The 13330-nt window shown below is 42.4% G+C and overlaps 1 protein-coding gene across 2 annotated transcripts in view; it reads right to left on the bottom strand.

The window, feature by feature from the left end:
* Positions 1 to 321: 321 nt before the first annotated feature.
* CLIC5 (chloride intracellular channel 5) overlaps positions 322 to 13330 on the bottom strand; it is a 170289-nt gene continuing 157280 nt past the window's right edge. For both annotated transcript variants that reach the window (XM_057699401.1, XM_057699402.1), the window contains exon 6: positions 322 to 3921. In XM_057699401.1, the coding sequence (XP_057555384.1) occupies positions 3754 to 3921 (168 nt within the window). In that variant the 3' untranslated portion in view covers positions 322 to 3753. The remainder of the gene's footprint in view (positions 3922 to 13330) is intronic.

The following is a 13330-nucleotide window of genomic DNA, read 5'->3' as shown; positions in this document are numbered from 1 at the left end:
GTTTTAACCATGAGTTAACGCTTCCTATTTCCAAGGAGGAAGACACCAGCATCTTGATTCCCTCTGCTGTGGAACTGGCTCCAAATAGGAGCCACAGACATACCTACTGGATGTCTGCTGCCCCCTAGACCAACTTAATTTCAGGACTCTCTCTGTTTTCTCCCGATGGAAAACTTACTAGGTAGACCTGCACCTTCCTGACTCTGCCTTCCTTTTAATTCTGTGTGTCCAGACCTTGCTGATTTCTAAGACTCTTACATCTTCAGGGTCCATTCTGGGCATGATTCATTTTGCAACAATGCTAAGATGCTTGGTCTTGTCTTTCTGCAGAGTGGCCAGTGGGTGTTGTAAGCTTCTGTTATTTCATTCGACACTAGAAAATTCAGCCCAGGAAACATCACTCTTGCCATGGCCTTTTTCTAATGAAAAGATCAAACTCCTCACTGGCCCCATTAGCACAAGAAGTGAACGCTAAAGACAGTGCCATTTCCTGGGAAGCTGAAACTTGTCTGAGAGCCTGTGGTCCAATAACCCAGTGAAGTGTGGGTTTCACTTTTCAACTCATTAGCTTGGTGCCAGGTAGCTATACCCCTTGTTCAAAACAAGACAGCTATACTCATACCTGTAATTCTGAATTGTCAGACGATGAAAACACACCACAGAAAGAACTATGTTCTGGACCAATCATGATTTTACTGACCCAGCTCATCTTCTACAGCTATTAAAATCTTATCCAATACCACCTCGGGGCCACCTCAGAGGCGGGCAGGACTGAGAAGATGGGTAAATTCAGCACAGTCGTTCTTAGTATGATTCTTGTTTCTCCCTCAGCCTCCCACTATGCTACCCGACCAAAAAAAAAAAAAAAACCCCAAAAAACACAATGATGTGAAAGTCAAAGGAGAGAAATAAATTCAGAGTAAAATAGGACCTCAACCCATACAAATCCCCAAATTTAGTGCCACTGAGTTGCTTTCTGAGGTATTGATATGCATTCCAGACCAATAACAAAGGTCACCTCCCATCTTAACACTCTGGAGTTCAGGGTCAAATTGCAGACCTTCAATACTCCCTGAGTTGGTTCTGGGGATACTTGAGGACCCCTCCATACTGTTGCCAGGAGATGATAAGCTGTGTACATGACAAAAGTTACAGCCAAGACCCAGGGAGGCTGAAGGATTTGGAGAAAAATTTCTTTGGAAAAAATAATCATAAGGCAACATTATTATTTTAGAATACGCTGATAAATCTGGTCATAGACGTTAAAGCTTTAAATCAATAGTCAGTTGCATCACAGGATAATCTACTCATAGGCCTGGACTGAATACCAGGAAGTGGCGTCCATCTATAACTCCTCTCCCTTTTCTAAGTGGTTACAATGGATCATATAATTGTCCCAACCCCACCCCTGTGCCTTAATATTGTTATTTATGTAAAACTAAGTCAACCACAGAAGGAACATCTAGAACCAACAATATTGATTTTGTTTGGCTTGCTTGTTTTTAAAGGCTGTGTTTAAAGACTCACCAATTGCTGAATTCTGAATATCAAACCAGAGTCTTAGTGTCCAAAAACTCCTCTGGGGGAGCTACTCCACCTAAGGGAGTTACTCCACTTGGGCATCCTCCCATTTTCTCTGTAGCTGGCTGGCTGTGCTTCTCAGATATGCTTTAAGAATAGCGCCTCTCTGGGTCTCAGGAAAGTAAACTGCCTCTTACATCATCATGCCTGTGCTGTGACATGCAGGGAAGGATTTCTGAGGACAACAGGATTTCACACTAATTAAATGGCTTCTGGGATCATTCAAGCTTTCATCTCCCAGGAGGCCAGTTTGGGGCTCTTCCCTACAGTCAAAAGGACTGTTTCCTTACCAGTTCTGCTTTTCAAACATCTCCAGGGAGAAAGTTACCAGCGAGTCTGTGGAAAGTTCCCTTAGAGGTGGAAAAGAATCCATTCCTTCTGCTTTCTGAAAGGTCTCAGGCTTATAGGATGTCCTACTGAGAAATGTCATCTTCCTCCCTGGGCTAAAGACCCCCTGCTTCCTCCTCTCTGCTCTGATCATTGGGCCCCTTTTCTCCCCAGAAATCCCTGGAGGCAGGTGGGTTCAGGGATTGCGTGGGTTAGAATCTGGTGATGTTTCTACAGGAAGGCCCTGTGCCGTCCTGCCCTCACTGAGCAGTGGGCCAAGTCCTGGGGCTTTCGGGCACTTGGGAGCCTCACCCTCCACCAACAGGCAACACAGAAGGAAGGACTGTTGAAGGTGAGGGTCTGTGGCGGATGGCCTTTCTCCCAGGGTGTTCACGGGAAGAGGGAGCTGATGACAAGTTCATTTTTCTTTGTTTCCTCTGCACAGGTCCCCGTGCTCAAGCAGGGTAAGCTTTTAAGGAGGTGAAATTCAAGAATGACTACAGAGTGAAATATTAGCTAAAAAACAGTTTCCTCTTTTTCATGTGGCAATTGAGTCAAGTGGTAGGAAAATTTACCCAGATGTGTATATATTTTTTCTTTGAGTTTAAACTACATGGTTTCCCAATCAGAAAGGCCCATGGACTTTCTTCCTAAGGCTCCACGTTCAAGCCACCTCCTACGTGTATCTCTCGCCCGTCAGAGGCTACAGCTGAATCAGAGCGCACCTGGCTAGCAGACCCACATCCAGGAACAACTTAAAGAGACCGGAGAGTCATTTTTGCCCAATTCTCGGGTATTTGCTATACGGTTGGTCGTTACATGATACCATTGGTTCTAGACTTAGTTAGATCATAAGAGAGAAGACCTATCTAAAAGATTCCCAGAGACCGCTGAGCCTCATAAAGAACTTTTTTTTAATCCTCGTGCACCCCTCTACCCCCCACTCTCATCTGCTTTCTCTGAGACTAAAATTCACTCGTGGATGAACAGTCAAATCCAGGCATGTAATCTCCAGTGAAACCACTCCTGTGCAAGCAAGCAAACCCCATGGCTGGCAGACCCCACGGGCCTTTTGGCATTGACACTGCTGCTCCCCTTCCTTCCCCTCCCCTTCCCAGCCACCCCAGTTCGGAATTACATGCCAATTTCCCTTCCTGGCAAGGCCCAGACAGATAAAAATGGGGATCAGCATCAAGCCAGGCACGTGATAGCATCAGACCGTGCCCGGCACTGCAGAGAACGGAGACGGTGTCTGAAATTGTTCTCCCATCTGGCCTTCAGTGCCCGAAGTGACAGGAGTGCCAGAAACTGGTGAGTGACTAGAGGTGTGTCTGCCAGACGCCCAGGTCCACACCTGCTCCATCCTTTCTGTTCACTCTCTGCCTCCCCTCACACAGCACTGCACCTCTTTGTAATGAGAACTAAGATGGCATTTGGCCTTGGCCTTGGAGTTGCTGACAAAGAGGAGGGTGGACAAGGACAGGGAGTTGCATGTTTCTAATGCATCTGAGGAGATATTTCAATATTGGCAAAAAGGGCCAGGGATAGTCCCACAGATGGGTTCTCCCGCACCAATCCCAAATACACGGACCCCGGCCCAGGTCCAAAAGGCTGAGAGCTTGACCGTTTCTCTCATTTCTGCTTGCAGATTCCTGCCCGATCAGATGGGGATGGCAGCTGACCTTCATCAAAGACAGCAGGCTACGGTTCCAACGGTGCCAGCAAGATGTGGCCTGATGAACGCGGGAGTTTCTGGAGGCGATGTGGAAGAGGAGTCTGTGAAGCCAGAGTCCTTGGGGAGGCGGTGAGTCCTTCTGCAGCAGCGAGGGGGCAAGACGGCCAAGTTCAAGATCGGCTGAGGCGCTTGGCCACGTCCGCGTAGGCCAGCTCGATCTCACTGTCGGCCGCGCAGGTGTTGGTGAACTCGTCCCGGGCGTAGGCATTCTTGAGGTACCGCGACAGGCCGGTCATCTCAGCCGGGAAATCGTAGTTGCGGTATTTCTTGGCCACAATCTACAAAGAAATGGAAGGATGGAGGTGGTGTTAAGGCATAAAATGAATCACTGGGGAGGTGGCAGTGGGGTGACCCTGTGTGTGCACAGAGGGAAGACCCTCCACGCATCCCAAGGGTCAGCAGCAAGATGCCTGTCATGCAAGGTGGCAATGCTGCCGCTTTAATGAAATTCTGTTCATATTATTTACCTTATGTTATTTAATTTCTGTTATATTTTATTTATGTTTATTTTATTGTACTTTCTCAAGCAAATGTAATTTGCCTTTTGATCTAGTAATTATGCTTCTAGGGATTTTTTTCCTTAGGGAATATCATGGGTGTACAAGATGTATCTACACAAATAGGACCACAGGACTATTTGCATAGCAAAAAATGGTACCCAACACCAATGTCCAACAACACATGAATGGATAAATACATTATCATATATATCTGGAGAGCTGTGAAAAAGGACGCTGCAGAGAAAATCCCAGTGACATGGGAAACGCTCCTAGAGAGACCATGAAGTTGGAAGTGTAGTATAAGGCATTTGGAGAAATCTGTATGATGACTAGAAGTATATACACCAATCTATTACCAGTGGTTATATGTCTTATTGATAGAATTATGGACAACTTTTTTTCTTTTTTTCCCTATCCACTTTGTTTTACATAAGCATCCTTATTTACAGAAGAGAATATATAGGCATAAAACTAAGTTAATGTTGGAATGTATATGTAGGTTCAGGGCATGTGGGAGTGAACAGACGCTGATTTCTGTTCTCTCCCTAGTTTGCCATCCTTGGGGCTGTGGACTTGGGTCTTCTGGGGAAGTGGTGTTTGTTGTTGAGAGACATAGTAGCATAGTGGTTAAAAGCATGGACTCTGGATCCCAGCTGACTGGATCTACAATCCTGACCCCACTACTTGATAGCTGTGTGACCTTGGACTATTTACTTAACCTCTCTGAGCCCCAATTTCTTTATCTCTAAAATGTAGGTAGTAAGAGGACCTACATTGGGGTAATAAATTAGTTAATACACATAAAATGATTGGGAGTGAGGGAGGCTGGCTCATACTAAGTGCTCAAGAAGAATTACCTATTGTCAGAATTCGTCGAGACCCATCTTTTGCCCATTGCACGCATTCCTTCATAAGTAGGGGCCAGGTGGTCTCTTTAATAAGGCTCTCTAGCCAGGGAGGGCTTCAAAGGCATGTGAACTGTGAGTCACAGTGGGCCTCGCACTCAGAAGGGTCCTGCCCTTGGTTTAACTCTATGCTGTCAACATCTTGAAACGGAATACTTTTTATAACAGGCATCCTTTTATTTTTGTGGGGCACTGGGGCCCGTACATTGGTTAGTCTTGCCTCTACCCCTCGGGAACTGGGTGGAGAGAGCGAAGAGTAGCCTCTCCTACAGCACTGACTTCTGACTCCTTTCCTTGCTTTCTTTTTTTTTTTTTAAGAACTTTTATTGAGATACAGTTAACATACAATAAACTGCATATATTTAGAGTGTACAATTTGGTATCCCAATCTCCCAGTTCATTCCCCCCCAACCCTCCCCGTTTTCCTCACTTGGTGTCCATATGTTTGTTCTCTACATCTGTGTCTCTATTTCTGCCTCGCAAACGGGATGATTTGTACCATTTTTCTATATTCCACATATATGTGTTAATATATACAATATTTGTTTTTCTCTTTCTGACTCACTTCACTCTGTATGACAGTCTCTAGGTCCATCCATGTCTCTACAAATGTCCCAGTTACATTGCTTTTTACAGCTGAGTAATATTCCACTGTATATATGTACCACATCTTTTTTATCCATTCATCTGTTGATGGACATTTAGGTTGCTTCCATGTCCTGGCTATTGTAAACAGTGCTACAATGATCATTGGGGTGCATGTGTCTTTTTGAATTATGGTATTCTCTGGGTATATGCCCAGGAGTGGGATTGCTGGGTCATATGGCAGTTCTATTTTTAGTTTTATAAGGAACCTCCATACTGTTCTCCATAGTGGCTGTATCAATTTACATTCCCACCAACAGTGCAAGAGAGTTCCCTTTCCTCCACACCCTCTCCAGCATTTACTGTTTGTCGATTTTCTGATGATGCCCATTCTAACCAGTGTGAGGTACCTCATTGTAGTTTTGATTTGCATTTCTCTAATAATTAGTGATGTTGAGCAGCTTTTAATGTGCCCCTTGGCCCTCCGTATGTCGTCTTTGGAGAAATGCCTATTTAGGTCTTCTGCCCGTTTTTTGATTGGGTTGTTTGTTTTTTTGATACTGAGCTGGATGAACTGTTTATATATTTTGGAGATTAATCCTTTGTCTGTTGATTCATTTGCAAATATTATTTCCCATTCTGAGGGTTGTCTTTTCATCCTGCTTATAGTTTCCTTTGCTGTGCAGAAGCTTTGAAGAATTTAATTAGGTCCCACTTATTTATTTTTGTTTTTATTTCCATGACTCTAGGGGGTGGATCAGAAAAGATCTTGCTGTTATTTACGTCGAAGAATGTTCTTCCTATGTTTTCCTCTATGAGTTTTATAGTGTCTGGCCTTACATTTAGGTCTTTAATCCATTTTGAGTTTATTTTTGTGTATGGTGTTAGGAAGTGTTCTAATTTCATTCTTTTACATGTAGCTGTCCAGTTTTCCCAGCACAACTTACTGAAGAGGCAGCCATTTCTCCATTGTATATCCTTGGCTCCTTTGTCATGGAGTAGTCGACCATAGTTTATCTCTGGGCTTTCTATCCTGTTCCATTGATCTATATTTCTGTTTTTGTGCCAGTATCATACTGTCTTGATCACTGTAGCCTTGTAGTGTAGTCTGAAGTCAGGAAGCCTGATTCCACCAACTCCATCTTTCCTTCTCAAGATTGCTTTGGCTATTTGGGGTCTTTTGCGTTTCCCTACAAATCGTAAAATTTCTTGTTCTAGTTCTGTGAAAAATGTCATTGGTAATTTGATGGGGATTGCATTGAATCTGTAAATTGCTTTCAGTAGTATAGTCATTTTCACAAAGCTGATTCTTCCAATCCAAGAACATGGTATGTCCCTCCATCTGTTTGTGTCATCTTTGATTTCTTTCATTAGTGTCTTATAGTTTTCTGAGTACAGGTCTTTTACCCCCTTGGTTAGGTTTATTCCTAGGTATTTTTTTCTTTTTGTTGCAACGGTGAATGGGATTGTTTCCTTAATTTCTCTTTCTGATCTTTCATTGTTGGTGTATAGAAATGCAAGAGATTTCTGTGTGTTCATTTTGTATCCTGAAACTTCACCAAATTCATTGATTAGCTCAAGTAGTTTTCTGGTGGCATCTTTAGGATTTTCTATGTATAGTATCATGTCATCTGTGAACAGTGACAGTTTTACTTCTTTTCCAATTTGGATTCCTTTGATTTCTTTTTCTTCTCTGATTGCTGTGGCAGGGACTTCCAAAACTATGTTGAATAGTAGTGGCGAGAGTGGACATCCTTGTCTTGTTCCTGATCTTAGAGGGAATGCTTTCAGTGTTTCACCATTGACAATGATGTTTGCTGTGGGTTTGTCATATATGGCCTTTATTATGTTGAGGTAGGTTCCCTCTATGCCTACCATCTGGAGAGTTTTTATCATAAATGGATGTTGAATTTTGTCAAAAGCTTTTTCTGCATCTATTGAGATGATCATGTGGTTTTTATCCTTCCATTTATTAATATGGTGTATCACACTGATTGATTTGCATATATTGAAGAATCCTTGCATTCCAGGGATAAACCCCACTTGATCACAGTGTATGATCCTTTTAACGTGTTGTTGGATTCTGCTGGCTAGCATTTTGTTGAGGATTTTTGCATCTAAATTCATCAGTGATATTGGTCTGTAATTTTCTTTTTTTGTAGTATCTTTGGTTTTGGTATCAGGGTGATGGTGGCCTCATAAAATGAGTTTGGGACTGTTCCTTCCTCTGCAATTTTTTGGAAGAGCTTGAGAAGGATGGATGTTAGCTCTTCTCTAGATGTTTGATAAAATTCACCTGTGAATCCATCTGGTCCTGGACTTTTGTTTGTTGGGAGATTTTTAATCACAGTTTCAATTTCATTACTTGTGATTGGTCTGTTCACATTTTCTATTTCTTCTTGATTCAGTCTTGGAAGGTTAAACCTTTTAAAGAATCTGTCCATTTTATTGGCATATAGTTGCCTGCAGTAGTCTCTTTTGGTGCTTTTTATTTCTGCGGTGTCCATTGTAACTTCTCCTGTTTCATTTCTAATTTTATTGATTTGAGTCTTCTCCCTCTTTTTCTTGATGAGTCTTGCTAGAGGTTTATCAATTTTATTTATCTTCTCAAAGAACCAGCTTTTAGTTTTATTGATTTTTGCTATTGTTTTCTTAGTTTCTATTTCATTTATTGCTGCTCTGAACTTTATGATTTCTCTCCGTCTACTAACTTTGGGTTTTGTTTGCTCTTCTTCCTCTGGTTTCTTTAGGTGTAAGGTTAGATTGTTTATTTGGGATTTTTCTTGTTTCCTGAGGTAGGATTTTATTGATATAAACTTCCCTCTTGGAACTGCCTTTGATGCATCCCATAGGTTTTGGGTCGTTGTGTTTTCATTGTCATTTGTCTCTAGGTATTTTTTGATTTCCTCTTTGATTTCTTCAGTGATCTGTTAGTTATTTAGTAGCAAATTGTTTAGCCTCCATGTGTTTGTGTTTTTTACAGTTTTTTTTCTCTAATTAATTTCTAATCTCATAGCGTTGTGGTCAGAAAAGATGCTTGAAACGATTTCAATTTTCTTGAACTTACCAACACTTGTTTATGACCCAAAATGTGATCTATCCTGGAGAATGGTCCATGTGCACTTGAGAAAAAATCTGCTGTTTTTGGATGTAATGTCCTATAGATAATTATTAAATCAAGCTGATTTACTGTGTCATTTAAAGCTTGTGTTTCCTTATTAATTTTCTGTGTGGATGATCTGTCCATTGGCATAAGTGGGGTGTTAGTCCCCCACTATGATTGTGTTACTGTCAGTTTCCTCTTTCGTAGTTGTTAGCATTTGCCTTACGTATTGAGGTGCTCCTATATTGGGTGCATATATATTTATAATTGTTATCTCTTCTTCTTGGATTGATCCCTCGATCTTTATGTAGTGTCCTTTCTTGTCTCTTGTAACATTTTTTATTTTAAAGTCTATTTTATCTGATATGAGTATTGCTACTCCAGCTTTCTTTTGATTTCCATTTGCATGGAATATCTTTTTCCATCCCCTCACTTTCTGTCTGTGTGTGTCTCTAGCTCTGAAGTGGGTCTCTTGGAGACAGCATATACATGGGTCTTGTTTTTGTATCCATTCAGCCAGTCTGTGTCTTTTGGTTGAAGCATTTAATCCATTTACATTCAAGGTAATTATCGATATGTATGTTCCTATTACCATTTTCTTAATTGTTTTGTTTTTGTTTTGTAGGTCCTTTTCTTCTCTTATGTTTCCTGCTTAGAGAAGTTCCTTTAGCATTTGTTGTAGGGCTGGTTTGGTGGTGCTGAATTATCTTAGCTGTTGCTTGTCTGTAAAACTTTTGATTTCTCCATCGAATCTGAATGAGATCCTTGCTGGGTAGAGTGTTCTTGGTTGTAGGTTCTTCCCTTTCATCACTTGAAATGTATCATGCCACTCTCTTCTGGCTTGCAGAGTTTCTGCTGAGAAATCAGCTGCTAACCTTATGGTAGTTCCCTTGGATATTATTTGTCATTTTTCCCTTGTTGCTTTTAATAGCTTTTCTCTGTCTTTAATTTTTGTCAGTTTGACTACTATATGTCTTGGCATGTTTCTCCTTGGGTTTATCCTGCCTGGGACTCTCTGTGCTTCCTGGACTTGGGTAGCTATTTCCTTTCCCATGTTAGGGAAGTTGTCAACTATAATCTCTTCCAGTATTTTATCAGGTCCTTTCTCTCTCTCTTCTCCTTCTGGGACCCCTATAACGTGAATGTTGGCACATTTTAACATTGTCCCAGAGGTCTCTTAGGCTGTCTTCAGTTCTTTTCATTCTTTTTTCTTTATTCTTTTCTGCATCAGTGATTATCACCATTTTGTCTTCCAGCTCACTTATTCGTCCTTCTGCCTCAGTTAATCTGCTGTTGGTTCCTTCTAGTGTATTTTTCATTTCAGTTATTGTATCGCATATCTCTGTTTGTTTGTTCTTTAATTCTTCTAGGTCTTTGGTAAACTTTTCTTGCAACATTTCCATCTTTGCATCCCGTCTTTTTTCAAAGTCATGGATCATCTTCACCATCATTATTCTGAATTCTTTTTCTGGAAGAGTGCCTATCTCCTCTTCATTTAGTTGTTTTTCTGGTGTTTTATCTTGTCCCTTCATCTGGTACAAAGTCTTTTGCCTGTTCATTTTCTCTGTCTTTCTGTGGCTGTGGTTTTCAGTTCCACAAGATGGAATACTGCTGATACTGCTTGATTCTGCTGTCTGCCCTCTTGTGGAGGAAGCTGTCTAGGAGGCTGTGGGTGCTTCCTGATGGGAGGGACTAATGGGGGGTAGCGCTGGGTGGGAAGAGCTCAGTAAAACTTTAATCCGATTTGGTGGGTGGAGTTCAGTGACACTTTAATCTGCTTGTCTGCCAATGGGTGGGGCTGTGTTCCCACCCTGGTGGTCTTTGGCCTGAGGCGACCCAGCACTGGAGCTTACAGGCTCTTTGGTGAAGCTAATGGTGGACCCTTGGAGGTCTCTGCCAACGAGCACTTCTCAGAATCCCTGCCGCCAGTGCCCCTGTCTCTGTGAGCCCCAGCTGCCCCCCACCTCTGCGGGCAACCCTCCAACACCAGCAGGTAGGTCTGGTTCAGTCTCCTATGGTGTCACTGCTCCTTCCCCCTGGGTTCTGGTGAGCACACTTTTTTGTGTGCCTTCCAAGAGTGGAGTCTCCGTTTCCCCCAGTCCTGTGGAGGTCCTGCAATCAAATCCCGCTGGCCTTCAAAGTCTGATTCTCTGGGAATTCCTCCTCCCATTGCTGGATCCCCAGGTTAGGAAGCCTGACGTGGGACTCAGAACCCTCAGGACTTCTGCGGTATAACTTTTCTCCAGCTTGTGAGTCACCCACCCAGCATTTATGGGATTTGATTTTAACGCGATTGCGCCCCTCCTACTTGCGCCCCTCCTACCGTCTCATTGCAGCTTCTCCTTTGTCTCCAGACATGGAGTGTTTTTTTTGGTGAGTTCCAGTGTCTTTCTGTCAATGATTGTTTAGCAGTTAGTTGTAATTCCAGTGCTCTTGCAAGAGGGAGTGGGTGTACATCCTCCCACTCCGCAATCTTGATTCTCTTCTTGCTTTCTTTTTAAAGAGGTCACCAGATCACTGGCCCAGGGATCCTCCCACTCAGAGAACCCCCACAGACCAGGCTTTCATATTCATCTGGGCGCCAGTGCTGTATGGGGTTCCCCAGAAAGCAGTGCTGAGTTAGGGACACTGATGACCTATTGCATGAACAGCTCAGTCTCATAGACATGACGACGTTTTCAGGGAGGATGCATTTCCCCACTCTGTTCTCCTACATCTGTTTTGAACTTCCATTATAGCCCTAAGCTATATTCTACTCCAAATCGCAGTCAGTTTTCATATCCTCCCTCTCTTCCCTAGCTTGTGAGCAGTATGAGGACAGGAACCACAGCTTCTTCATTTGTCTGCCTTGATAACCTCAATAATGCCATTGATAAGAGTAACAACAATAGCAAACATTTATTTACTCTGTGCTCTGTGCCAGGCACTGCCTTAAGCACTTGGCAAGCTACTGAAATCTCTAAATGATTCTACAAGGAAGAGTGTATTATAGTCACATTTTACAGATGAGAAAAATAAGGCAGAGAGAGGTGAAACAAGTAGGGAGGGATTCAATAAATTATATTTAATCTTTACCATCTTGTTATCCTAACATCAGATGGAGTGCATCTAGCATCAAATGTATATAATCACTTAACTTTAAAGCCTGAAGATCCTTCACAATGAGCAAAACTCACTCACAAGAGAGTGAGTGGTTTACAGAATATTACACAGGAAAGAAATTAATTTGACCAATATCTATTATCTATAATTTTCTATTAATCACTAATATTTATGACAGTCCCTGCTTTCTAATCCAACTCTTTCCACTTTGCCACTCGGCCTTATGTATGATAAAAAAATGGCTCTATGCAGAATTCCTCCTGTGCCAATTATTCAGATACTGTTGCTTTATCTCCAGATCTACCAGTATACTGGCTTCTTTGTGATGCTGGGGCTGGAGCTGTGAATACCTCTGCTTTGCCAGAAACGCCCCTGAGACTCTCCCAACAGGTGGCGCTAGAGAGAGGCTGCCTGTCTGGAGGAGGGAGAAGGGACCCGCCCCTTCCTGTGGATTTTCTCTTCCTATCAGGCTCCCTTGCTCCAGTAGCAGCAGCTGAATCCAGTTTGCTGTTTTGCAAACACTTGCAGAACCAGCATCTTCACACCAGCTCAGCGAGGCCAGCACACAACATGACTCCACTGCTGAGCTTGTGTGCCAGCCCCATGTGCCGCTCTGAACTCAGTCCTTAGCCCCAGCTAAACAGCGCCCCACCTCTGAGGTCCAAGGTGCAGCTCTGCAGGGCCCTTCATCTAGTTCAAGGTTTTGTTTGTTTGTTTGGGGGGTTTTTTGTTTTTTTAAATTTATTTTATTGAAGTATAGTTAATTTATAATGTTGTATTAATTTCTGCTCTACTGCAAAGTGATCAGCTACATGTATATCTTTCATATTCTTTTTCATAATGTTTTTTCACAGGATATTCAATATAGTTCCCTGTGGTATACAGTAGGACCTTGTTGCTTATGCATTCTACATATAATAGTTTGCATCTGCTAATCCCAAACTCCCAATCCACTCCTCCCCCACCCCTGTCCTTGGCAACCACAAGTCTGTTCTCTATGTCTGTGACTCTGTTTCATAGATAAGTTCATTTGTGTCATTCCACATATAAGTGATATCATATGGTATTTGCCTTTCTCTTTCTGACTTGGTTCACTTAGTATGATAATCTCTAGGTCCATCCATATTGTTCCAAATGGCATTGTTGCATTCTTTTTTATGGCTTAGTAGTATTCCATTGTATATATGTACCACATCTTCTTTATCCATTCATCTGTCAATGGATATTTAGGTTGTTTCCATGTCTTGGCTATTGTATAGTTCAAGTTTTGATCACTCCAACCTCTTCCTTTTGCCCCTCTGCCCTGAAGGAAGAACCTCAAGGTACATTTTGTCTTCCTAGTTCTTAGGTACTTAGCACTTCTTCATATTAAATTATCTCAGTTAAAATAACTGATTTGGTGACTTCCTAGGTGGCACAGTGGTAAAGAATCTGCCTGCCAATGCAGGGGACATGTGTTCGAGCCCTGCCCTGGGAAGATTCCACATGCCAT

This window comes from Hippopotamus amphibius, chromosome 11 (genome assembly GCF_030028045.1).
Source record: "Hippopotamus amphibius kiboko isolate mHipAmp2 chromosome 11, mHipAmp2.hap2, whole genome shotgun sequence".
Lineage (NCBI taxonomy): Eukaryota > Metazoa > Chordata > Mammalia > Artiodactyla > Hippopotamidae > Hippopotamus > Hippopotamus amphibius.
This window is presented reverse-complemented; position numbering and strand designations above follow the sequence as displayed.